The sequence below is a fragment of the Seriola dumerili genome, unplaced genomic scaffold, assembly GCF_002260705.1.
Source record: "Seriola dumerili isolate Sdu_G_001 unplaced genomic scaffold, Sdu_1.0 BDQW01000138.1, whole genome shotgun sequence".
NCBI lineage: Eukaryota > Metazoa > Chordata > Actinopteri > Carangiformes > Carangidae > Seriola > Seriola dumerili.
In genome coordinates, this window is record NW_019174393.1 from 8,558,365 (window position 1) to 8,584,477 (window position 26,113).

General features: G+C 39.8%; 2 protein-coding genes across 2 annotated transcripts in view; one reads left to right on the forward strand and one right to left on the reverse strand.

Annotated features, from left to right (window-relative positions):
- The window catches only part of lrtm2 (leucine rich repeats and transmembrane domains 2), a 27,253-nt gene extending 26,289 nt beyond the window's left edge, over positions 1 to 964 (reverse strand). Inside the window, exon 1 of the mRNA XM_022748996.1 lies at positions 505 to 964. The gene's annotated coding sequence lies outside the window, so the exon portion shown is untranslated. The remainder of the gene's footprint in view (positions 1 to 504) is intronic.
- The window catches only part of LOC111224495 (voltage-dependent calcium channel subunit alpha-2/delta-4-like), an 86,374-nt gene that overhangs the window by 55,609 nt on the left and 4,652 nt on the right, over positions 1 to 26,113 (forward strand). Inside the window, exons 29-36 of the mRNA XM_022748995.1 lie at positions 16,985 to 17,046; positions 21,603 to 21,617; positions 22,167 to 22,211; positions 22,396 to 22,458; positions 23,364 to 23,434; positions 24,536 to 24,611; positions 24,706 to 24,758; positions 25,642 to 25,697. Coding sequence (XP_022604716.1) covers positions 16,985 to 17,046; positions 21,603 to 21,617; positions 22,167 to 22,211; positions 22,396 to 22,458; positions 23,364 to 23,434; positions 24,536 to 24,611; positions 24,706 to 24,758; positions 25,642 to 25,697 — 441 coding nt within the window. The remainder of the gene's footprint in view (positions 1 to 16,984; positions 17,047 to 21,602; positions 21,618 to 22,166; positions 22,212 to 22,395; positions 22,459 to 23,363; positions 23,435 to 24,535; positions 24,612 to 24,705; positions 24,759 to 25,641; positions 25,698 to 26,113) is intronic.

Consider the following 26,113-nt stretch of genomic DNA (forward strand, 5'->3'; position numbering starts at 1 on the left):
ACTGTTTATGTCTTGCAGGGTATGTTGTTATTTTCATACATTAGAGCCTTAAGTAGTAACAGCATAATGTTTCTTTTATGCACTTTTGTCAGATAAGTTATTACGACTGTCTTTCCTTGTCCATGCACTTGTTTGTGTTTAACTGTTAAAAAAAATCACTGGATACTCCTGTCGAACTGAACCCCACATGAATCATACGGCCATTTGTATGTTAATAAACTACTGATGCTCTCACCTTCTGCCCGAAACCACAGCCCCAAAATTACCCTGAATGTACGTGTTGTGTGTATCTATGAAATAGGTTGACGTTTTCAGCATCCAGCCCCTCACAGCATGCACTTTTGGCCCTATCAAAAAAAAAAACAATTGTTTGTGGAGGAAAAAAAAAGGCAAGTCTGTCTCTTTCTGCAATTTACTTTGCGTATGAGATTAAAAGCAGTTTTGATGAAGTGTGTGTGTGTGTGTGTGTGTTTGAGTGAGATGAACTACCACAAACACACTTACCTTTTGACCAAATATCTCAGACAGCACCAGCCTTATAGATTTCTGCCTTCAGCCATCCCCCCCAAAAATATCCAAAAAATTAAAAAAGATTCAAAACATAGAAGTAAAACTGTCCCCACTTCAGGTAAAGAAATCCATACATTCAAGATCCTGGTGAAATGAATAATGTAAGAATAATCCCGCTTTCTGTATAGAGACAATCCCCCTGGCTTCCCTTCAACCCACCAATGAATTGTAAAAAGAGGGATTGTGGAGAAAAAAATGAGGGATTGTAGAAAAAAAAAACGAGGTGAAGAGAGGCTTAGAGACACAAGAGGAGGGAAGAGACGATAAGGTCCTTAGAGGGAGAGGGATGGAGATAGTTAATCCTTTTCTTCGGATCTATTCCCTATATGAATGATACGTCCAGCGCCGTCCTGCTCACTGGCTTGTGCGCTGCTGTGTGCGTCTGAGAGGCGTGAGTGTGTGTGTGTGTGAAAGAGAGAGAGAGACAGAGAGAGAGAGACGAAGTGTGTGTGTGTGTGTGAGAGAGAGAGAGAGAGAGACAACGGCGTTAGGTTGCTGGCGTCACGCGCTAGCCCTTCTGTGTGTCGCTATGTTTGTGATTCCTGCACTCAGCACGCGTCAGAGTGTGTGTGTGTTTATCCGCACATGTACACTTGAGGGTTGTCTTTCCGGTGTGTGTGTGTGTGTGTGTTTGTGTGTGTGTGTGTGTGCCCCCACCTCCCCTTCTTCTTTTCCGTATGTGTGTGCAGTCGTGCATGTGGCAGGAGAATATGTGTGTGTGTGTGTGTGTGTGTGTGTGTGTGTGTGTGTGTGTGTGTGTGTGTGTGTGTGTGTGTGTGTGTGTGTGNTGTGTGTGTGTGTGTGTGTCTTGTCAAATATAGTAACATTAGTGTATGCTGCTTCTGTCTGCCTGCAGCTCTCCCACTGTGACAGAGAGAGGATGAGGGAGGTGGAATACAGAGAGAGTGATAATACGAAAGAGTGAGAGCCAAGAGAGAGAGAGGGAGAGAGACAGAGAGGGAGTAGGAGAGAGAGGAAGGGAGGGCAAGGAGAAAGTAGAGAGACAGAGAGTGGGAGGTGGTGAGAGATATAGAGAAGAGGTTGGTTGAAAACAGATAAAGGTAGGAGGGAGGAAGAGAAAGAGGGAGGCAGAGGACAAGGATGGAGATGGAAGGGAGACAGAAAGAGAGCCGCGAGAAAGAAAGCTGTAGCAGTGGAGGGAGGGAGGAAGAGAGGGAGGGAGGGAGGGATCATCTGATTTCATTGAAGATGAGAATCTCCCTCTGCCTCATGGGCTTTTCTCCTCCCTTGATTTTTTTTTTCCTTTTTTTTTCTCCTCACGTCTCCGTCGCTCGGCTTTCATTTTCATTCTATTCCCAGTGGCAGCTCTCGTAACGACTGGCTTTTGAGCGTCTACGTCCGTGCATGCGTGTGTGTGTGTGTGTAGTGTAGAGTATGTTTGTGCACATGGCTGTATGTGCACACCTTTTTGAATCTGTGCGTATTTAAGTTACTGACATTGTCTGGACAAAACTGTGGTCTCCACAACGTAAAATATTAATATTAAAGGCTGGGATTATGACTGAAGTTAAATCAGTCAGTGCAATGTCCTCCAAGTTGTGTCTGTGGTGTGTGTTCGTTAGTGAAAATCATTGTGAAAAAGCAAAAATGTTTCCTTTGGAAGATACCAATGACAATTTTTGAGATGGACAGAAACAGGGAGGGTAGGGGAGTAAAAGGGGAGGGGGGTGGGGTTGGGAGAATATTAACTGGTGGGGGGACTGTGTTTGTTTGTACACAGCATATAATTACTTGGCTACTTCCTTATATGGACTGACTCAAAGTTGACACACACCCACACACACACACACACACACACACACACACACACTGTGCTGTTAATGAGCATGTGAATCATTTGGCACGGTTGGCGGCGTCTAAGTGAGAGACTAGTTGTTTACATAAGGGATCAAACCAAAACTTTTTCAACAGCCAAGCATCTTCTAATGTCTCTCTCAGGGCACCTGCATCGTCAAGACAAACTCCAGGTGTTTTTTTATACTGTTCCTTTTCATAGCCTGCAAACCAGTTGTGGGATGTTTTTTTCACTGTCTAATTTTTTTGTGTTATTTTTTATGACATGAAAATCCATGTTATGTAACCTTAACACTGCACTAGTCAATACGTTTTACATTAGCAGGGATCAAATATGACTTTGTGTAATTTGAAAGGCAGAGATGTCCCAAGCCAGTCTGAAAGATTGGTACTGGGCACCGATCCAGGCATTTTTGAATGGATCTGTATCAGCTAAGATAAAACAGTAATGGTATATATGACTCAGATCAACCTCATTTCCAGCTGCAGTATATAAATGTTCTAAAAACTATGATTAAGCCACTGTGCACCACCTATCCAGCTCCAAATGCCAAACAGAAGTATAGCAGCTAGCAGGTGAACACAGTGGAGCACAGCAGCTGCTGAAAAGCCACATATCGCCCTTAGTTGTTGGTGGAGACCAAAACAGAGTGGAAAGGAGAGTGAGTATTGGTCTTACATTCATCAGATGGCCATAAACATGACTCCAAATGAATGCTAATTCTGCTCCCTGTTGGTTGTGTAGATAAGCAACTCTTTGCTAACAAATTCGCTGTAAGAACTTTATAAGGTGATGACGTTGCCATTATGAATCTTAATCCAAATATTAAGATAAAAAAAATTGTCTGAATCCCATACAATTAAACCTGGTCCAGCCAGAGTCCGGAATCTATAACTGGTGTTACAAGCAAGTATGTAATATGTTCCATGTGACATTACCGAGATAATTGGAACAATTTAATGTATTATGGATTGCAGCCCTTCAGTTTACTAGTCAGCAACTACCTGTATACTTTCCTGAGTTTCCACACAACACTGTCTGTCACCAGGTCCAGGTTTTTGCACAGGCCAATTAAAACACCAGACTGGTCAGCTGTCCAACACACACTCACTCACACACACACACACACACACACACACACACACACACACACACACACACACACACACACACACACACACACACACACAAACACACACAGACACACAAATACAAACTGAATATGAGTCCTCTGGTTTCCTGTTCAAATGTGGGCACTGTGCTGGCTTCGCTGGTCTTGAATGTACTTCCTGGCAAACAGAAATCTATTTTAGCTGCCAGTAGCTGCTGCCAGTGCTGGCTATATAGGACACACTCAGTGGTAGTTAGAAAAGATGATTGGCTAGAATGACTGGAATAGCAGGGCAAGGTGCAATATGCCGTTGCACATAAAAGTTTTATTTTGTTGTCTATTATTGTTGGACATAATAATGTAGAAAGCATGTCTGCTTTTATAACAGTAAGGATAATGGCTGTGTGTGTGTGTGTGTGTGTGTGTGTGTGTGTGTGTGTGTGTGTGTGTGTGTGTGTGTGTGAGTGACGCACTCTTACTTACTCAGAGAATTTAATGTCAGACTCAAGGACACTTGGTATCAAATATAGAAAACAGTTCATAAGCGCCTGCACTTTTTAAAATAGCCTAAATTTGTTTATTTCATTATGTAGTGACAGACATGTTTCAGCGCCTGCAGTTACCAACACAACTCACAAATTCAGGGACAAACAGGTGTGTTAGTGCAGATGTTTCAGTTCGATCAGTGCCTCCAGATCTGACAGTTCACAAGCAATTTTCAAACACTTGGTTTAAAGTCTCACATTTTTAACATGGAACACTCTCTCTTATTCTCCTTAGGTGCTCTATTCATGATAGGCAAGAGAACGAACTGCTTCACGTCTGAATGAGCCATTGCTTTCCAATGGAGAGAGCAACCTTGTGGCAGCACTTGGATTTCACATCCCATTGCTGACTGAAAATTCAATCTGTTTCAACTATGACTTTGCTTTTCAGTGACCTTTCAGTTTATAGCAGATGAACAGACAGCTGTCTGTGATGTAACCTGAGAGCAATCCATGATGGATGAAAACGATAAAAAAAGAGGTTTCTTGCACCCAGCCTTTCTTGATTATCAGATCATATATTTCCTATATGTACAGTAATTGCCTCTGCCAGTTTTTGCTAGTTTTTCTCCACTTTGGCTCTGCACTGTGCTGATACATCTGATCATGGCTAGGGCCTCGGCATTTGGGGGAAAAGATGAATCTGGAATAGCAGTGGTGGAAAAACTGAGTTTATAAAAGTTAGTTTAATTCTATAAACAATAGTGTATAGACTGTGACTGGCCCAATCTCCTCAGGCAGCTCCTTTGAGACTTTGTCCACTGATTGAGAGGGAAGAGGTTTTTAACACCAGATAAGAGTGCGAGGTGAGCTTGATTTATTTGGTCCTCCAAGGGACGTGTCCACTTTTTCCGGGCTGGTTATGTGTCTGGCAAAGAGGCCTTCTGGCGTGGGGATCCATTCTAAGTGCCAACACCTCCTGCCAAGGCGACTTTTATGGCCGGTTCTGTTCCATCAATGATGCAGAAAATACGTGTTATGAAAAATGATTACTGGCAGTGGTTTGGAGGAAGTAAAGTATTCTTAACTTTTCTCTCTGGCTGTAATGTCTCACCCAGCATTACTCTAACAGATATACTCATTCCCAAGCCACAGGAACATTGGTTTATTTATTATCTAGGAGGCATGATTAAATCCCTGCACTACTTGCTGTTCATTACCTCTAGTATTGATGATATATGAATTTAAACTTAATCTGTTGCATTCATTATAAGTTGCTGTGTGAACTATATGCATATAGTATCTCCCCTTTCTGCACCATCTCCCTCTCCCCTCCTTTTCTCCTCTACCAGTTCTGTCTCTCCCCTCATCTCTGTCTCTCTCCTTTACTCTGTTTCTCTTCACACTTACCCCCTCACCCCCTCACCCCATCACCCTCTTCCTCACTCTGTAATTTACTGTGCTATTGGGTGAGTGTCAGTGAAGATGAATTGGCTCTAGTCTTTGTATTAACACCAGGCCTGGCCAGGCACATTTAGCACTACAACCACTAGTTCCTGCATAGAACAAGTGACTTCAAGGCACTATCCATCTTTTTACACACACACACACACACACACACACACACACACACACACACAGGGGAAAGAGATTGTATATGTCCATGGTTTTATCCCAGGAGTCATTTGTGTCTCTGTTCCCATTCATCAGCGTTTTCTATCATCCGTGAATCAGCCTCATATTGACCGGACAGTTTTATGGCCCTTTGGTCAATATGGTCAATGAGGATTGCTCCATTAGAAATCAATCATGTTTTAATTCACGCCTTGAAACACATTTTTCCAGACAGGGTTTATTGAATAGCCTATTGTATTCCCATTGCTTTTGCCTCTGTGTTTTTATTAATATATTTCTAGTATTCTTTTTCCTCTTCAGCTTTAAAGCCTCTCGGAACTGCTTTGTAAAGCACAGTCCTGTATTAAAATTGGGCTAGAATATTTTCTGGCCTATGACAGTAAATCATTTCACAAAAGCAAGTAATGTAACATGGACTGTATCCTCCAAGCGAAGCAAATAGATTGATTCAAAGATCCAATGAAATGGACCTCAAACTGCATGAGTAACACACCCCAAACATTGTTTTTCTTCTGCGTTTTCTATCAAATCAAACTGCCACACCGTTTACATGTGTTTACACTTAACATTGATAACTACCAAATTTCCCAACCCAAAACACCCACCCAGTTTCAAAAGGAAATACATTAAAGTGTCTCACCCAAAATCTTTGAACTTTTTCCAAAATTGGCGCGAAGAGGGGGCTAAAAAAGCAGCAAATTGTACATGATTTCTTAAAAGCTCCAGTGTTAGGAACCAAGGTTATTTTTCCAGGCTTTAGAGCACTTCCTCCAAACTCACAGAAGACATTAGTCAATCATTTTCACAGGCGTGAAGTAAGTAGAACTCTTCATGACCAGGATTTGTAAAATCTGTGTAGTGCCCCTTTAAGAAAGCTGCTTTAGACAAAGAGGCTATTTAAATTTCCACACAGTCATTACACCTCACCTACTGAATATAAATTTGTTTCTAAAAAGTACTCACTTCTATACATATTATTATGTATGAATACTAACTTTTTAATTGTATTGTTAAAGGTTGAATTATTTTCTTAAAATAACTGAACAAGTAAAAATGACTGTGATTAAACAACAAGGTTGTTTAATTACAAGGCTTTTAACAGTGAAATTAGTATGCTTGTTTTTGAAACTCCATATTTCCTGAGTGCTGCTTCACTTCTCCCCATCAGCAAACTCTTAAAGCAAAGTGACATTTTGCTTTCCCTCCAACAGCACTGGTACTTATAGTAATCAGACAGAAAGTGTAGCAAGGAACCTGACTAGATGGTCCCATATAGTCTGACCTGGCTTCTGATGCATACCTACAACCTACAACACAAACATAAGTTACGAACTTGGTGACCTGGAAAACGCTGGTCGTCAGTTGCCTCACATACTTGTTTTTGGAAAATTTGTTCAAAGTGAACATAGTGTCCAAGCCTCTTCAAAAAAATAGCAGTTAACATGTGGGGATGACCAAAAACAGGCCAATCTGAGGTCCTGACCTGTAATAGTTTAAGAAACTCAATGTTTGCAGCCAGCCTTGTCTGTTGTATTTCCCTGTAACACGCTATCTGTCACTGCAGGACAAATTAAGTGGTACAGTCGAAGGATTATGAAGTATTTTAGGTGCACAGACTCTCTCCCACACACACACACACACACACACACTGACAAAGTTTATCCCCTTGGAGAGTCTCATTAATTTGGCCGAGTTGATTTGTTCTGAAAGGCTCTGAATTCATCACAGCCAGACAGATGGTGGAGAGGGATTTCCTAGAGGAGAAGACGGGGGAAAGAGAGCGGTGTGGGACAGACACAAGACGCGAGAGCGAGGGAGAGAAAACAAGAGGAAAATGGAAGGTGGAGAAGGGGGGAAAGAAAGAGAGAACAAAATAACAACAGAGCTGCACAGAGTAAAATGGAAAAGAGAAGGAGAGAGACAAGCAACAAGAGACCAAAAGAAGAATGGATGGAAAAGAGAGAGGGATAATTGAGAGATAAAGAGGGGAGAGGTGAGAGAACGCCATCTGTCTTCTTAGAGAGATAGAAACAGGAGTAGAGAGAGGAGAGGGAGGAAATGGATAAGGAAGGAGGGTGGTGCAGATAAGTGATTTTAGGCAGATTTAATCTATTTCTTTCTCAGTTTATGTTTTCCAATGTAATTAAATGAATAGGTCAACATTTTTGGAAATATGCTTATTTGCTAAGAAGATAAACATCAATCTTGTGTCTGTGGCTTAAATACAGAGCTGGAGCTGGGATATGGTTAATTTAGCTTTGCATAATAACTGGAGGCAGTGGAAAACAGCTGTCCCAGCTTTGTCCAAAATAAAATAATACGCCTATTAACACCTCTCCAATTCCTTAAATATTTTTATATTAATGATGGAAAAAAACATGTAGTGCATGGAAAGTGAAAGGGGTTGCTAATTGTGACGAACACATATAGCACCTGACTCTGCAGTTTCCCTCAACTCTACAGCATGTTTTAGGACATGGTGGAGCATTTAGAAGCTAAAGAGTCATAATTGGCAACCTGCATTATAGCTGAAGATGCATAAATAAACTGTTTTTTGCAAAAACAAATAAGTGAATGTCCCAAAATGAACTTTTACTTTGAAATTCATATACTTAAGTTAATACCTGAATAAAATTGGATTAGTGAGGTAATGAAAGAGGAGTGATCACACACAAAAAGACACACACTCAGCACCATGTTGATCAAAATTGAGTAAGTAATTGAATTTCATGCCATATTAGTGCATCAGAATGTCGCCACTTTCCTTTCCTTTATTCCTTTTTGATGTGACAAAATTGCCTTGTTATGAGCACAAACTACCATGTTAACATTCAGAATAGAAGAAAGAGCAGAGCAGTTTGCCTTCACTGTTTCTTTCTCTTACACACACACATACACAGAGGAACATGTTTCTCCCTGTCTCTCCACTATGAATGATTTAGTGATCGTGCCTCCAACAGGCCTGCTCAAGAAGGCTGTGAAACTAGGTTAACTTAAGGTAGGCTCTGCTGACTTAAAAGGTCCACACACACACATCTGCCCAATGTCAACAGCATTTATTTCCATTTTAAAGAAACAGGCCACCCATTTAACACTCCATCACTTCTGCTCTGTCACCTTTACGATGGCAGAATCCTTCGTCCATCTTTCTGCTGTGTCAGTGGGTTTCACAATTTAAAAAAAGCATTGATACAGCTGTGTAAATTTATGTCTTAATTTCTCTTTTTTAGTGGTAATTGTTGCATAGTTAACACAGCCTTATTCAGTTTTTGTGTTTGTGCTGTGTTTAATATGTGTTTATTTCAAAGCTAGTTAGTCCACTTCCTTTCTTTGAACTGGAAAATATCATGCGGCTCTGCTCGTGCATGCACCTCTGTCTGCATCCTTGACGTTCAAAAAGTTGCGCATGAGAAAGTGAGAGACACTTCTAGAGAGAGAGAGAGAGAGATTATGGTGAGAGAGAAGAGGAGGATGAGGGAGGGAGGTTGAGTCATCATCCTTTTCGTCCAATCCCAGCCCTCTGCCTGTTGCTTTGGTAACGTGATGTCAGTGCAGCCTCTGGTGAGTCCTCTGAGGTTGACGAGCTTCAGCACAGAGGTGTGTGTGCCTGTGTTCTTCTGCGTCTCTCTTGAAGATGTCACAAAAACCAACTGTGACTTGACTTTGAAAAGTTCAGGGTCAAAGGTCATTTTTAATTGTTTATCAGCTGTCATGGTTATGTAAGTTCAGATCAGGCGGATGTGCGTCCATTTGGGTCTGTGTGTTTGTGTACCTGTGTGTATTGTTGTGAGAGTGTACGTGTGTGTATGTGCTTCCTTGTGTATGTCCATACATTTCAGCCTGTGAGTTTTAATGGCTCTGTGAGTGCATTTCTATGTTTTTCTTGCTTTTATTGCCTGTGCATGTGTGGACGTTTGTGTGTAGGTATGTGAATGTGTGTGGGCATGTGTATTTGTGTGCGTACTCAGACATCAAGGACTTTTATTCAAACTGAACATTATAATCAGCTGTTACTGAACTTTTTTCTCTCTCTCTCTATCTCTCTCTCTCTCTCTCTCTCTCTCTCTCTCTCTCTCTCTCTCTCTCTCTCTCTCTGAGGAGTCAACCAGAATTTGCCATAACTCCTTTAACTGGCTGGAGCAGTGTTTGTTGCCAGGCAACATCAGTTTATTGAATGCTCTCCATCAGAAAGTCATGGGATCTGCTGAGGCTTTGGTGAACATAACTCTGCCACTTTTGGGAAACACAAACAGTAATTTTTATTTTTGAGTTGAAAGGTTACTTGGCTCTGTGTGTGGAGAGAGTTTCAGTTTTATCAGTGTATTGAAAAAGTGTGTGGGCTGTCGGATATTAGTCAGAAAAAGGATGCCCTCATCCAGAGTGACTTACAACTGTAGGAAAATCTTCAATTCCTCCATTGCCAACAATAGAAGAGGTAACCTGAGGCCAGTTTTTCAGTATGAGAATAAAACTGTTGTATAGATAGATTTTATTAAGTATACAAAGAAACAGTACAGAGTTTGCTGAATTACTGCTCAGTTAACATTTTTGCTGAGTAATTGCTTGATAGACTCAACCAACCAAATGAGAGAGGAATAATAACAAGACAATTACCATTTCTGCATGTTTAGGCTGATTTGTGTAATCAGTGTCAGAGCAGCCAGAAAGCAAAAAAGGTTCCAGTCAATAAGAAAAAAAAAAAAAGAATTGATTAAAGAAGTCCTGTTCACACTATGTAGCCATGCAGCTCAGCGTTATTGGACGTTGACGTCCCTGAGATCTTTTTTTTTTTTTGCAAAGTGGCCTTCATTTATAATCTGTCAGAGTGCACCCATGCACAGTTAATTAAAGACTTGAAAGAGTTGAGAGCTTTATTTTCTAATCGCACCACAACATTTGCTGGATTGATTAGTAAACACATGCCTTTATTTGATAAATACTACAAATACTATTGAGTCACCTTATTAGCCAGCTTCAAAGAGTACAAAAGGAAGAACAGTGCTAAGACATATTCCTGCAAAATAATAAACTTACAGTATATCCTTTAAATCATCACAGAAATCCCTTTTTGCCCTTAATATTATTGTCAAGTTTGTATTTCTTATCCATACATTGTTCTTCTCTCCTCTTCTCTTCTATTCTCTTCTCTTATCTGAAGCAAGATGCCGATTACAGTGTGATATGTTTGATGACAGATGTCGAGACCTTTGGAAACATTGATGTTTAAGATTAAGATTAGAACAGATGGGAGATTTAGTTTTGATGGGGTTAAACATTCACATATTAAAGAGGATGGAAAGAAAGAAAGAATGTTCTGAACTGCATCTCCCTCTGTTCCATTACTGATATATGTTTGACATTTTTTGATAAAAACTGTAATTATGTGTTTGTGTGTGTGTGAGGGAGTCAGAGAGAAAGAGAACACAAATGACATTTCTAAGTGAGAAAGCTATAATCTCTGTGAATGTCTGTGCTGGTATGATTGTGTCTTTGTCAATGTTGGTGTGTATGTTTGTGCATGACTGTGTGCATGTGTGTGTACAAGAAATCAGAAAAGACAAACAATAAAGAGAGAGACATGATAAGACTTTGACATTTGCTCAGATAAACAGTAATCTTGTTGTCCACAGTCAGTTCAAATAAAACATCAGACACTTTTAAGGCTTCAAACAGGGCACACGGGCAGCAAAATACAGCTTTTGGGAATCTCTCGCTTTTGCCAATATCAAACGCACACATGAGAGTAGTTTTAATGCATACACAGGAAACACATAGCAGCTAAAATGCCTCCCTCTAAAGAGTTTTGTGGAGACAATTAACAACATTAAGAGCCTCAGTAGATTACATTAGCAACAAGTTCAGGTGAGTTCTTTGACATTTTTCGGGTAATCATTAACTGAAGTAGAGTCACACTGAGCTACATAAATATAAAAGAAAAAAGTTATTACACCCTAGAATCACAAGACAAGGGATAGATTTGCATTGAAGATCAAAAATCAGTGATATCCTTTGTATCCTTAGGTAAAGCAGGCTTAAAACTTCAGGGCGGGCAGTCACTTGATGAGTAGTTTTTTTATTAACAATAGGAAAGAACAAAATGAACAAAAATGACACTCAAGCTTTAATGAACCAGAATTATCTTTAAAATAGGTGTGAATTTTAAATTAAGAGCTCATACTATCTTAAAAAAACACACACATAATCTCTCTCCTCACCTCACGCAGCAACCTCTCTTGTTGTCTCTACACTCAGACACAGACACTCACACAAATGTGAAAGAATGAGAAACACATACACACACACACACACACACACTCATGCACGCTCATGCACAACCATTTGATCTTGCTTGCTCTATTATTAATAGCCACGCTTGGTAGAAATGAAAAGGGTTTGCAACTCATAACATTATTAAAAATCAATTCATCCTCTTTCATCCCCTCTGCCTTTTGTCTTATCCCTTTCCTGTCCTCCCTCTTGTCCCTCTTCATCCCTCTATCATTCTCATACCACCTGGGCCACCTGACTCCATTACATCAATTAATCTGTTCCTTTCATTACAACGTCTGCGCTCTGTCTGTGACCTTTCTTTGTGTGTGTGTGTGTGTGTGTGTGTGTGTGTGTGTGTGTGTGTGTGTACGTGTACGTGTACGTGTACGTGTACGTGTATTAGTGTGTGTGTGTGTGTGTGTGTCCTCCCCGCAGCCCATGCTGATTTCTTTTTTGGTTGCACATGTGTTTATGTGTGTCCTTTGCACCTTTGGTCCTGTACTCTCTTCTTCTCTCGCTTACTTCCTTGCTCTCCTTCCCCCTTTGTGTATTATATCAGCTTCACACATACATTACAAAAGTATACTGCTGTTGCACTGTGTGTGTGTGTGTGTGTGTGTGTGTGTGTGTGTGTGTGTGTGTGTGTGTGTGTGTGTGTGTGTGTGTGTGTGAGAGTGAAAGAAAGAAAGGAAGAAAGGAAGAAATGAAGAAAGAGTAAAGAATGAAATGACCTCCTCACTTGTGGCCTTATTTTCAGTGTCTCTTCTGTGCCCAGAGACTTGGCCATTGTGACAGTTTAATTTATTGACTCTGTTTGTGTGTGTATTATTGTGTGTGTATTAGTGTGTGTTTTTCCTATATATTTAGCCTCGACTCCAGGGTCTTGCTAAGGGAACCATCAGCACTAGCTCTGCTCACTGGTCATTTAACACAAACTGACTTCCTGTGCCACCTCGGCACAAAACACACACACACACACACACACACACACACAAACATGCTAAACAATGTCAAAAATGTATGAACATACACAGGAACCCATTTATAGAACTGCACAGTCATCATTCTCTGTTTCAACCAAGTAAAACATACACCCTAAAAGGCATATGACTGTCTACAATAGATAGATAGATAGATAGATAGATAGATAGATAGATAGATAGATAGATAGATAAATAGATAATTCCATCACTCCTTTTTCCACCATCCTTCTCCCTTTCTTCTCCCTTTCACAGTCTGTCAGACAATTGACACTTGTGCTGCTATGCTATAAGACTGTATATACAGGGATACATTTATAACAAGTGTCACCTGCTTAGCCAGACGTGTACACTGTTTGTGCTTATGTATGATTATGTCTTTCTCTCCCCTTCACTCTGTCTGTATCTGTTAGTGTTCCTCTCTCAGGTTTTGTGGTTCCCCCTGACTTCCTACCCGTCCATTTTTGTTTCTGTCTTCCTAAATTAATTGTCTTGCTCTACAATACATACACAGTATAAATATGCATATTCTGTTGGGCAAAATCCTATGAGACAATGATGCAGTAAAACTCATAGTCTGTTTACCCTTGTTCCAGTCCCCCTTTTCTTTCTCACACATTCTTTTCTTCCAATCGTTCGCAGTTCACATCCCTCCGTCTCTCATCCCTCTATCTCGTTAGTGTAATAACCAATTAACTCTGGCTCTTGGTTGCTCAAATTTTTTATTTATTTCTTCATTAATTCATTTCCTTTTGAAAGTGCTCTCCACTGTGATTGGCAGCTCACACTAATTGCAACTCAGACTGTGAGTGTACAAGATATGCTCTCGCACAAGCACACACTGACACAAGCACACATTATGGAAAAAAACAACTCTTACAGCACACACACACACACACACACAAACTCATAGGGATCAGTGTGATGGTTTTAATTAGATTTGGCCTATCAGCCTCCAACTCAGAAAGGGAGAGAAGGCAGATTACTGCTGTCCTCCATAATGGCCTTCCAACACTTTAACTGAGATTATGCTGGAGGGAGAGGACTTCAAGGTCACTAGCACTATTGAGGAGAGGGGGTGTGAGTGAGTGGTCAAATACCCAAATGAAAAATTCACAAATAACATGTCTAAAATCACCAGAAAAGTGCTTTGGAACAAATATAAAGGCATTAATTTAGCATCCTTACATATGATTTTTCCACAGATGCACTCAAAAGCCCTCAATGTTGAAAACCAACACAGTTCTACCACAGTCTGTCTGTAGATTTTAACATTTTCGAAATTTTGAACATCCGTCCTAGAGCCACATGATCTGTATGAACAGATAAACAACTGCTCAATCAGCGTAACAGACTTCTATGTGTACATGACTGATTACAGGCTGATTGCAGCCATGACTCAGCATCACGACTGATTTTCAAGAGATTGGACGGAGTCCATGACGCACACACAGACACATACACACACACACATACACAAGCCAAATATGCATACAGACGCTCACAAACTGAAACACACACCCCCAGACAGAACATGTCAGAGGCTTTTCCCTTTAATATCCGGAATGATCCCCAAATGGACGTACAGCTCAGTTTATTCTTGCCCTCAGCAATCCATAATTCATCACCTAATAGCATTTTACAAGCATAATTGAGTGAGTTATGTTCAGCCTATAGCTCTGACCACAGCTGCCCCTACAGCTTTCATTTTGTTACCTCACAACAGTAATGTAACTTGGGCAAAAAAGGAAAACTACTGTTTTGCAGGCTTGGTGTTGACTCTGACAGACTACAAAACCCAACTTTCATGTAGAAGTGAATGGAAACCAATAGCTGCCTTGAATAGATTGAAATTCCTAAACTACACTAGCCTGGTTTTGCAGGGCTATGGCTACTATTGTATATACAGAGGTCTTGTCTTCAGTAATAATAACAGGTAATGAAATAATGAAGAGTTTACTTTCTATGATTACATATATATTACACGTGTTGGGCTTTTTAAGACTTATTGTTTGTCAAAAACAAATCTATCTATACTATATCCGTATGACCAGCCCTTTCTCTCTGCTTTCTCTTTTTCTCTCTCACTTCTACTGTCCCTTATTCTTCCTCTTCCGTCCTGCAACCAGACCTACCCCCCACCCCACCACCCATAACGAATGCTTTTCATAATAAAGCCTTTTTGATGCCTGACTCCATTACAGTAACTATTCCACGCTCTGTGTTTATTATGGTACATGATGGTGTGTATGTGTGTGGTTGTGTATTAGTGCATGCTCTCATGCTGTATACAATATGTGTACCTATACTGTGTGTGCAAGGATGTGTGAAAGTAGTGGTGTGTGTGTGTGCAGGCATGTGTGTTTGTATGTGTTTTGCATATTGTGAGACTTGCCCTGAGTTGTTGTATAAAGCACGCTGGGAGAAAAACGCTGAATCTTTGATGCTAATATGAAGTGTCATATCTTCCTTTGCAGTGTGTGTGTATTTGTTGTCTGTGTGGGTGTATACAGTATGTGTGCACTGAGAACTTATGCAATTACAGTTTCTTTTAGCATTACCACGCTGACTGAAACGCTGACAGACTTACAGCTCTAAGCTGACACAAGCAATTGCTCTACCGCCATGTGTGTGTGTGTGAAACATGTGCACACACTAATGCTAGGCTTAATATTCTGTGACTGAGAGTGCTATGTTGTAGGCAGAGGTTGAACACACAAATGTGCACACACAGACACATGAACACACACACTGTCTAAGAACAGCCGGTTCACAGCATTGTGAGCTGAGGCTCAGAAGGCCAGTTACTGTAAAGGATTTTCATAATTTGAGTTGAGAAGGCAGAGCTGATCTGTACAGCAGGTCTTCTTCTGCTCCTCCAGCCTGGGGGCTGAGAGAGAGATATATAGTTTCTCACCCTGGGACATTAACCGGCTCATTAATGTTCTTTCTTCTAAACTGCTGGAATTTAAGTTTCCCTCCATTTATAGTCCACAATTGCTTCTACAACCATTACTACTAAAGGAATCACTAGCACTTAAACTGCAAATATTATCTCTCTCTCTCACACACACACACACACACACACACACACACACACACACACACACTGCAGATGTGATTCCTAATACTACTCATTAGTGATACTGCTATTATCACTACTACTACCATCTAAAACTAGTGTAGTTCTACCAGTATAAAAAAAGGTTTGCTTACCATTTTTTTCTGGAGGTTTCAACTGTATTCAACAGCCTTAATCAATTTGATTCTTAGTTTCTAAGCCAACAAAGACAAGAAGTGTTAAAAGTGCAATTAGTTAAATCATAGATATAGGTAAAGCCAGGAAGTGGCTCTTGATTTGGAATTTTTTGTTGTTGTCAGATTTTGAATCAAAAAATCAGTCAACTGAACTAACTAATAAAGGGTTCAGATGTTGCACCACATAGCTCCTTTAGTTAATTGTTTCACTGTCCATGTAATAATCATTTTTGCCGGACCCAAATTTGTAATTCAAGTGTAGTATTCATTTTTCCAACCAAAAATGTAATATAGCCACAATACAAGAAACTCACATCATATGTAACCAACTAACAAGAATAGAGGATGGATACAAAGGTAGACAGTGCAACAAAAAAAATGATACTAATACTGGAAAGATCATGCTGTGTAGCCACAGGAGGTGTACTTTGTTTTCTTCCTACTTCCATGTCGTTGCCATGACACTTTCAGCATGTGCTGATAATGTCTGCAGTGGACATTTGCCTTTACTAGACAGCGGCACTTTGGGATTCAAAGCCTAAATCTCAGCAGTGTTCTAGCAGGGGTGGTACCCTTCTTCTGTCCATTTATGCACAAATACATAAACATAATAAAACAACTGTTAAACAAATCATACTCGTTACCCTCTACGTCTATTTTCTGTCTTTCCTTACCCTCCACATGTCCCTCCTCTTCATTCCACTTACCTTTCTCCTCCCCTTGCTTATCCTCGCTTCTACCTTTTCCATTTAACTCTATTCATTTTTTATGTTCAGGTTAATTTTACTGTTCTTAATTGACCTCTGTCTCTCTGTCTCTCTCTTTCTTCCTCTCTCTCTCTCTCTGTCTTGCTCTGCAGCCATCGGCATCCAGATGACTCTGGCCATGATCGAGTCCAGATTCTGGGCCATCACAGTACAGGTAAATGCATACAGGCTGAATGTGATTCAAGTTTATCACCATAGATTGTACAGAGACAGACCTCTCACTGAATGAATCCTTTATAGTTTCTCTCTCAGGAGTTTAAATCCAAAATGAGAATTGTGAAACTGACAAAAGGATGAACAAAGAAAAACCAACCCTTGAAAATAACTATTAGCTGGCCTTTATTTATAGTCACTTGCAACTTTCCATTTTCAAAACAGTGATATTTAACAATCAACACCATCTATATTTTAAACTATGAGTCAGCTACCACTGTACATTCTTTGCCTGCTATTATTGCATTATTGCTTTTCACATTTGATTTATATTGTTTTGATTTTATTTCTTAATGTCCTCCATAAAGATTTGAAGAGCATATGTTTGATTTCAACCAAGCATGAATTAACTAGCCTGAATCAACACAGTCCTATGAGTGAACATGAAGCTGTTCAGTATCTTGCAGGAGAGACATGGCTATTGATTGTCTGCTTCAAGGCTATATTCAGGATTATCCCTTTAAACCACCAGCCCACACTGACACAATATATTACTGTATGACAGGGATGATTATAGGTTCTTTTTCTGCTCCATTAGTTGGTAATTACTGCATTTAAACTTTGTTTAATCCAAAGCTCAATGCAGTGTTTTCCATATCGCTGCTCCCACTATTAAAGGACTGCATACCCTGCCTTAAACATTAGTTTGAAAAAATGAAATGTCATCATTACAATTGTTTTCAGTGGCTATTTTGTGTGCTGCTCAGAGAATTTCATCAGCCCTGGTTCCCGTGCAGTATCCTTTGTATTCCTCCACACCTACAAGAAAACATTTTATTCAGGGAAAGCTTGCTTAATTTGGCGTTACACCTTTGCTGATAGCTTGGCCGTTCTCCCCTCTCTGCTCCCATGGCTGTAAATGACAGCAGTTAAAAGAGCATTAAGGCTGCTGGCTAGTCATTAAATGATGGATAGCTACCACCGCCAGCGACTCCCAAATGTGTGTGTGTGTGTATTCATGTGTCTTTGTGGAAGTGTGAATAATAGAGTACTGTATATGTGTACGTGTCTATTAATGTTAGTGTGTGTCATGTTGACAAGGACCATATGCATGACCATCTGTGCATGAATATGTTGTTACGTCCATATCCCTCCACTAAGAACTCATTAGAACCATTTGCAGCAGCCTTGTTATCCACTAGATTTATGCTACGTAGAAAATCTCTATCATAACCATTTACTGTGTGCACTTTCGACTTCCTCCTCTCCTGCCTAAAGTCACAATTTTCTCCCTTCCTCCTTCTCGGTTCTTCCCCTTCTTCTTTTGTTTTCTTCAACACTTTCAGTCTTCCTCACCTTTCTCATCTCCTATGCTCCTGTCTTCTTTCCTCACCTCCTCCCCTCAACCCACCCTCCTCTCAGATAGCTTACATAATCATATTATCTTCCTGTCATGTAGTCACTGTCAGGCAACTTTATTTTATAGGGTTTGTGTGTGTGCGTGCGTGCGTGCGCGTGTGTGTGTGCGTGTGTGTGTGCGTGTGTGCGTCCACTGTCAGTATGTGCTTTGCCTTGACTGTGTGTTCATGTGTGTCCATCTGTGCATAGATGTGTGTGTGTTTGGGTGAAATCCTGTGTACAGTCTATTTTAAGTGTTCAGATCCCTTGAGGGTAAAGATAGTGAACCTACTGTAAATCCTCATTGAAATATCTGTATCCAAGAGGAAGTACAATAACCACAATAACCAGTCACATGGCAGCCACAACCATCAAGCTAAAATAGACAAATAAATCAATAATTGATTAAGAAACACATCATATACTATTTGTTCTGTAGGTGTGAATGCAGTGTTAAAAGGGACACATATACTGTATGTCTTCGATTACTTTTAATTGTCTTTAAATGAGATAATGCCACTTATCTGTTGCAGATGAATTGTGTTGCAGAAAAGTTGCTACAAGCATTGAACTCATTGTGTTTACACATTGTTAATGATTCATGCACCCAAATAATTGGTTTGCTTTAATTACTAACAACATCAAATTAGCTTCATTGTATGTGTTTGAGAGAAAGAATGGTAGCAAAGACCTGTCTACATAGTCTGCGGATCTCAGTGAAGGAGTTATGTAAGTCGTAGAAATCCTGTCTGACCTTATAGCTACAGGATAAAGTTGACTAGCTTAAAATAAGATGTTATTAGCTGATGAATTATGAATCAGTGAAGGTAAGAATAAAGCATGAGCTTCCATCTAATGGGAATCAGTCAGAATGTTAATAGGAAAATGTTCTGACATCACTGTACAGCACACTCTGCTCCGTCTGCTGTCTGAGTGTGTGTCTACATCTGAGGTGTTTAGAAATAGTGTATGTGGATGAGAGCGTGAGAGACAGTGAAAGACAGAAACAAGTATAAATACAAAGGGAAAAAAGAGACATCGGTGCACTTCATTGTTTTGCTCTGCTGATGCATTATGTCGCCATCTTGGTCAAATGTGAAAGCCCACAATTCTGTAAAGATATATCACATTAAAATATTCAGGGTGAATCCTACACTGTAATGTGCCGTATGTCTCTGACAGTCCTCTGCTGATATATTTTGTCTGTCAGCGAGTGGAGATGTAGGGAGAGTAATGGGAATCAGAAGATGATAGATTTTTCCTATTCACATCCTGGCATGCTCTTTATCTCACAGAGAAGACTCAGCTGTTTTCCTTTGCCTATAATTCCATGTTTGTTAACTCTGTGCATGCATGCTGTGTTTATGTGTTTGTGACAGCAGTCCACTGCAACTTTTGAAAATGTTTTATCTTAAGAAACTAAGTAGCTTTCTTCAAAATGTATTTATGTAATTTGATCATTTTTAAAATCAGGGTTTATGTCATAGCAAAGCTCAGTATGAAATAATATATATAATATATAATATATATATATAATCACCATCACCTTGACTCCCCCCGGAGCTCCTAGATGAGACACATTTACCAACGCAGGAACTGAGGGAACAGCATCTTACCCACTGCTAAGATTTAGAAAACTGGCTCTGACACTGGAGGAAAAGAATTTGTATGAGATGTAGAATTGTTGCTTAATGAAGAGGCAATATTGCGGTGATAACAAATTAGCAGTTTTAATTTTAATTAATTAGCAGAATTAACAATCTGTCAATTCAACTGAGAATTGACAGATAGTCCCCGACACACTAAATGACCCTCGCAGCATAACAGAGTCACCAGATCCCCTCAGTGTGGGGGGTCAGGCACTCAGGCCTGTACCGCTCTGGTGGTGTACTCACCCACTTGTTGAGAATATGGTGAGGGATGATTCATCTGACTATATCACTTTTTTCCACATCTGTGTAGACCAGTGCTGCTGGTTTTTGCACCATTAAACTCTCAAATGTGCATTTGTCTTTGTAATGAGGGGTGCACTGCAACACTACTATAATATTCCTCTCTATGTAACTGTTGATGGACTATTCTTGCTGACAGTCTGATCACATCCTGCATCGACCTTCTCAGTCACCTAAGGAAGACTTTCTCTTCTGTTTTTCCTCACATATGGTACTAATGTACAAGCATCAAGGTCATCAAATGTGCTGTTGACGACAATGTCTGGCCCCATTTACTGATATCTGTCTCATAGATCTAAATGCAGGTGTCACTTTAGTCAAAGTTTCTATTGAAACACTGGCCAGATCAGCTGTCTTTAGCTTCTGCCATCCGTGCCCCGACTAAATTGCTTAATTATACCATGCAGTGCACCTGTGTGGAAGCATCTGCATTTGTTATGTTTCTCCACTCATTTACTCAGGTTTTTTCTTTAATTTGTCACCCATCTGAATTTAGTTTCCCCGCAAATTTCTTCCCTCATCAAACCATGCCATTTGCCCTTAGTGTCTGGGGAAGAATCATCATTTCTGTCAGTCCACTCACTGAATTGTAGTTTATTTCAGGAGGCAGTGATGGGAAGCAAGAGAGAAAGACTGACACTTTGCTGTAATAGGATTGAAAAGGATGACAGATTGTCTCATTCACACTTCGACACGCTCTATATAGCCTGACCATGATTCCAATGACATATTGTCCATAGACCCTAACCAACACGTACTGTACACATAAGATGACCATAAAGTGAAGAGGAGAACTGATCACATTTTGTCTCATGGCCAGTCCACACATGAAGAACAGAACTATTAGATGTAAAAATTTACAGACAGTGTTGACAGAGAAAAGTTTTTATATTATGGAAAGTACACTTATATTAATAAAGGGCAGTTTAGTGGAATGCAAGGATACAGACTTTGTTTTTGACCTTGTTCTGGACTGCTTGAAAACATCATTCATTGAGGAAAGTCTGCAGTCTTTTGTCCCTTTTTGAAACATGTTCTTTGAGAAGATGATGGCTTTGTCAACAGCAAACTAACAGTGACAGAGTGAGAATGAAGACAGTGCAGTCAGTGCATTGACTTACACATCATTAACTGAAGTAATGTTTCCCTATTTTTTTTCCATGCTCTTGTTTTGTCTCTCTTTGTTCCTCTCCACGCATCTTCTCAGCCAAATGACACAGATGTAAGTCTGATAATTTTCCCTCTCTTCATTTTTCAAAACATCACTTTACTTTTTGTACAGAACCAAATTTAACCATTTTCACAGCACCTGCTGAGCTCTGTGAAGTCAGCTTCACACCCCAGTTAAAACAGATCACACACACACACACACACACACACACACACACACATGCATCTACGCAGTCGCAGATATGCAGAAATTAAACGTGCACAAACTTGCAAACAAGACACCCAGGAGCACATCTCAGGTAGTCAAGACATATCGCGCACAAATTAACGCCTTCTCACCAACACTGACGCATTTTTTTTTTTTCTTTTGACATTGACACATGTTCAAGCCTAACACCTCCGCAGACAAACACAGACAGAGCATGTGTTCAATCGTTTCCTCACACACACAAACATGGCCTCCTCTATGCACACAGACTCATCAGATAATAACACCTCTCACACTCACAGTCATCACTTTCACCTATATTTTGTCAGTGAAAATCTAAATTGGAAATGGTGAAACACATTGCAAACATTTTCTCCTCTTTCTATTCTCCAGTGCTCTAACATAGAGGGGATTTGTCCTCTTCGTTGTGACGGCATTGTGAGTATATCAAGCCAGCATGTATTTGCGACTTCAATGTAATATCTGGGTGTTCAGGCTCCCAGAAACACCAAACTATGTTATCTAACTGTATAATAATTATATGAATTATTGTTATCTTTGTCCTTTATGTTTGACACAGATCTTTTGCTTTCTCTGTCTCTGTCTCTTTTTCACATCTCAGGATATCGACTGCTTTGTGATTGACAATAATGGCTTTGTCCTAGTTTCGAAACAGCGCAATGATGTGAGTTCACACACAAACCCACACACACACTTGCACAGACACAGAGAGAATTTAGCTGGAGTGCTTTTTAGTCTTTGACTTGATTGTTTGAGAACTTTACACTTGTAAATATTCATCATAAAGCAAGAAAAGAAGCTTGCTTGGAATATAGATCCAAACCGTTCTGTGCCTATTATTTAGAAATACAATTATACATCTCACAATCACTTAAATCTTCCCTGTGGTCACTGTGGTCTTTATGTGTAATGTGTTAAAGGTTGTAATTTAATTCATCTGAGCAGACAAACAAGAAATATATAAAATAAATAAATAGTTTATAAACAAGAAATATATTCCCAATCATTCTGTAATTGATTAGAGCAAACATTTAGGTTTAAGCCTGGCTCTGGTGTTTTTAAGGTTTGAGTGAAACCATAATAAAGGAATAGTTTGTGATTTCGGGAAATACTCTTGTTCACTTTCTTGCCAAGAGTTAGATGGGTTTCTGCTTGTTGCCTGGCAACGTCAATGGTGATGACAAGGCTCCACAGAATTACTGTGAGTCGTTTATACACTTTGGTTTCTGACAGATTAAACAAAGGAGATATAATGTGCTAATAAGTGAAGTTTCAGAGATGGTCGTACACAGATTTTGTCAGGATACTTGTTGTGGCCCACATCTGCCGACTGCATTTAATAGAGACTCTCCAGCAAAATCATGTGAGATAACATACATTGCGAACCAACACACAATACAACACCCATGAATTATTAATCACATAGTTCACTCTGAGGTGAGAGTGGGAAGGATGAACACCAAGTAAGGGATTTGATATTCCCTCTGTCAGTTTATCATGACAGAAATTTAATAAGTTCACACAATTCATTTCACACAGAGTTTATCTGGCTTATCTCTTTCCTGATAGGCAGGGAAGTTCTATGGTGAGGTTGACGGATCAGTGATGACCACACTGATCAGGATGGGCATGTTCAAAAGGTAATACCTGTCATCACCCGACGAACTATTTTAAAGTCAGTTGAGCGTCTGTCTATCCATCTGTCTGCTTCTCTGTCTTCTCTATCTGTTACCTAAGAACAGGGAATTGCCTTGTACTGAACAGGCCTGAATCTCTGTGGCTCGAGGCTGAACTGTTCTCACTGTTTTGCAAATTAAAGTGCTATTTTATGCATCCCAGTGTCTCATGCTTATAATATGATGCATTTGAAACTGGCTTATGAACATGATTACTTGTCACCCCGATGCTGTATTACAAATTAACCAGGAGGTCGGCCTGTAAATGTTTCCTATTTTGTTTTTGGTTGTTAGTCATCTAAGCCTTGCATCAGTATGCATGTGAGACCATAGCCTGGAGGCTGTTCTTTACTCTCATTATAGAGACTCAAAAGCTTTGTTTTTATGCTATAGTCTCTGCCTTGTGTTGTTCTCTCTTCATGCCGAGGGAAGCTAATTCACCCATCTTGGTGTTTGTGGTATAGATATCCCTGCTTTTCCCTTTTGCTCCCCTTTGAGCTTCTTCGGCTGCTCTGGATTTTTTTTTTTCCCCTTATATTTTTTGCCCGTCTTTTATGTTTGAAATCTCATGAGTGATGTGCTATTTTTAAACAGCTAAAAGATTTCGTCATGCTTCATTTGACACAGGATATTACATAACTGGTTTTGAGCATGCATGAACTTCAGTGGCTGCGTGTGTGTGTGTGTGTGTGTGTGTGTGTGTCTATGTTTCCAGTGCATGTGCATACATTTGCGAGATTGTATGTATATTTATGTGTTCTTGTGCTTCTACCTGCATAAGGACCAAATATAGTCAGCTGAAAAACAAGAAAAGGTTGAGACACTGGGTCAAACCTCTGCTTAAAAAGGAAAGTAATTCTGGCACAGAGATGATTTTCTTTCTGGTTTCCTTTTTTTCTAAGTCAAGTTAGGGATCAGGACTTGTACAAAGGTTAAGCTCAGCCATTCAGTACTGTGTGTAATAGTCTGCGGGGGGGTCAAGAAATCGATGTAAGTCAGTGAAATACTGCCAGAAGAGCAACACCATGTGCTTTTGTGTGTGTGCGCGTGTGTGTGTTTCCTCAGGGTGTCCTTGTTCGACTACCAGGCCATGTGTAAGATGAACTCACACTCTGTCAGCAGCTCCCGTCCACTCCTCAGCGTATGTACAGCAAACTCACTCTGTATACAATGTTATTAACACAATGGTCCAATCAATTCTGCAGTAACTATAATCTATCCATCTATCTCTTCAGCCTTTCTATGGTTTGGCTTCAGCACTCAAGTGGTTCCTCTCCAACTTCCTACTGTAAGTGTTGCTAGGGGCAACCAGAATTGACTGTTGCAAAATATAGTGGATTTTTGTTCAAATTTTCTGTAATTTTTGTGGAAAGTTTGTTTCTTGGTTGGCAGCACTGTTACAGTTTGCACAAAAAAAATCCCAACATGTAAAAAAGTGAAAATAGAAGTGAAATTAAGTGGATTAAAAGTGAAATACGTTAAGATGTATCACAGGTGTATTACTTTGAAATCCATTTAATTATTTGGTCTTGTTTTGATATATGTTTTTGGAGCAAGAGATGTAGCTTATCCTTATAAGCGACCATATCCTCATGTTACAGTACATTAGCATTATTATATTACATAATAGTTATTTACTAAAGTAATCAAAAACATTAAAGGAATAGATCAATATATTGGGGACAATTCCTGTTGCTTTCTTGCCGAGAGTCAGACACAAAGATCAATACTACGCTTTTGTCTGTATGGCACATTTGAAGCTATCACCAACATTAAGTTAGTGGGGAAACAGCTAGCTTGCCTCTGTCCAAAGATAATCCTTCCCCTGGCAAGGGGAAGGGTTTAAAGAGGGTCCCCTGTTTATTTAGGATAACAGCTTCGGTTTTTACTGTAGTGACTTGGAAGAGCTGAAGTCACTTGATACATACAGCAGCTACATTAAAAAGAACAGGTTAGTTATCCAGTTAAGACAAAAACAGCGACCAAAGCTTCCAATTACTGCTGAATAACTTGAGGACCCATTTTAATATTCCCATGACACAACTTTGGGTCCTGGCCCAGTTTTTGAAAGCTGCATGCAATCTGCTGGCAATCTGCTTTTGGTCTATAATGAAAGCCGCCTAATTGACTCCCTCTCTCTGTCCACTCTCCTCTTCTCTCTTCTTCACAAGGTTTCTCTTGGAGTTTAATATCTGTGGCTTGTGGCACATGGAGCATTTTGCTGATGGTAAGCTCATATGGCCAGTAAGGGTCTAAGCATCTTTATTACAAATTACGTATATTTTCATTACATCATTACAACCCTCAGAACAGATCTGCGTTACTGCAATATTCGCTTTATAAAGTAATAATTATCATTTATCATAAATAAATCTAAAAGACATCCATAACATAACAAATTAACATAAGTGTAGTAAGTCTGGCCTTTACATCATCATCATTTTCATCATCATCACTGTCACCACAAACATGTCAAAGTAATGACAAACATGCATGTTGTGTCAGTTCAATACCAGGAGTGTGTGTTGTGTGTAACATTGGACACCAGTCTAAAGGTCATTATGCAATAACAACATTGTGTCCTTTGATCCCCTTCCCCCACCTCATTACTCCACCTGTCACTTATCTGCTCTTCCTCTTACT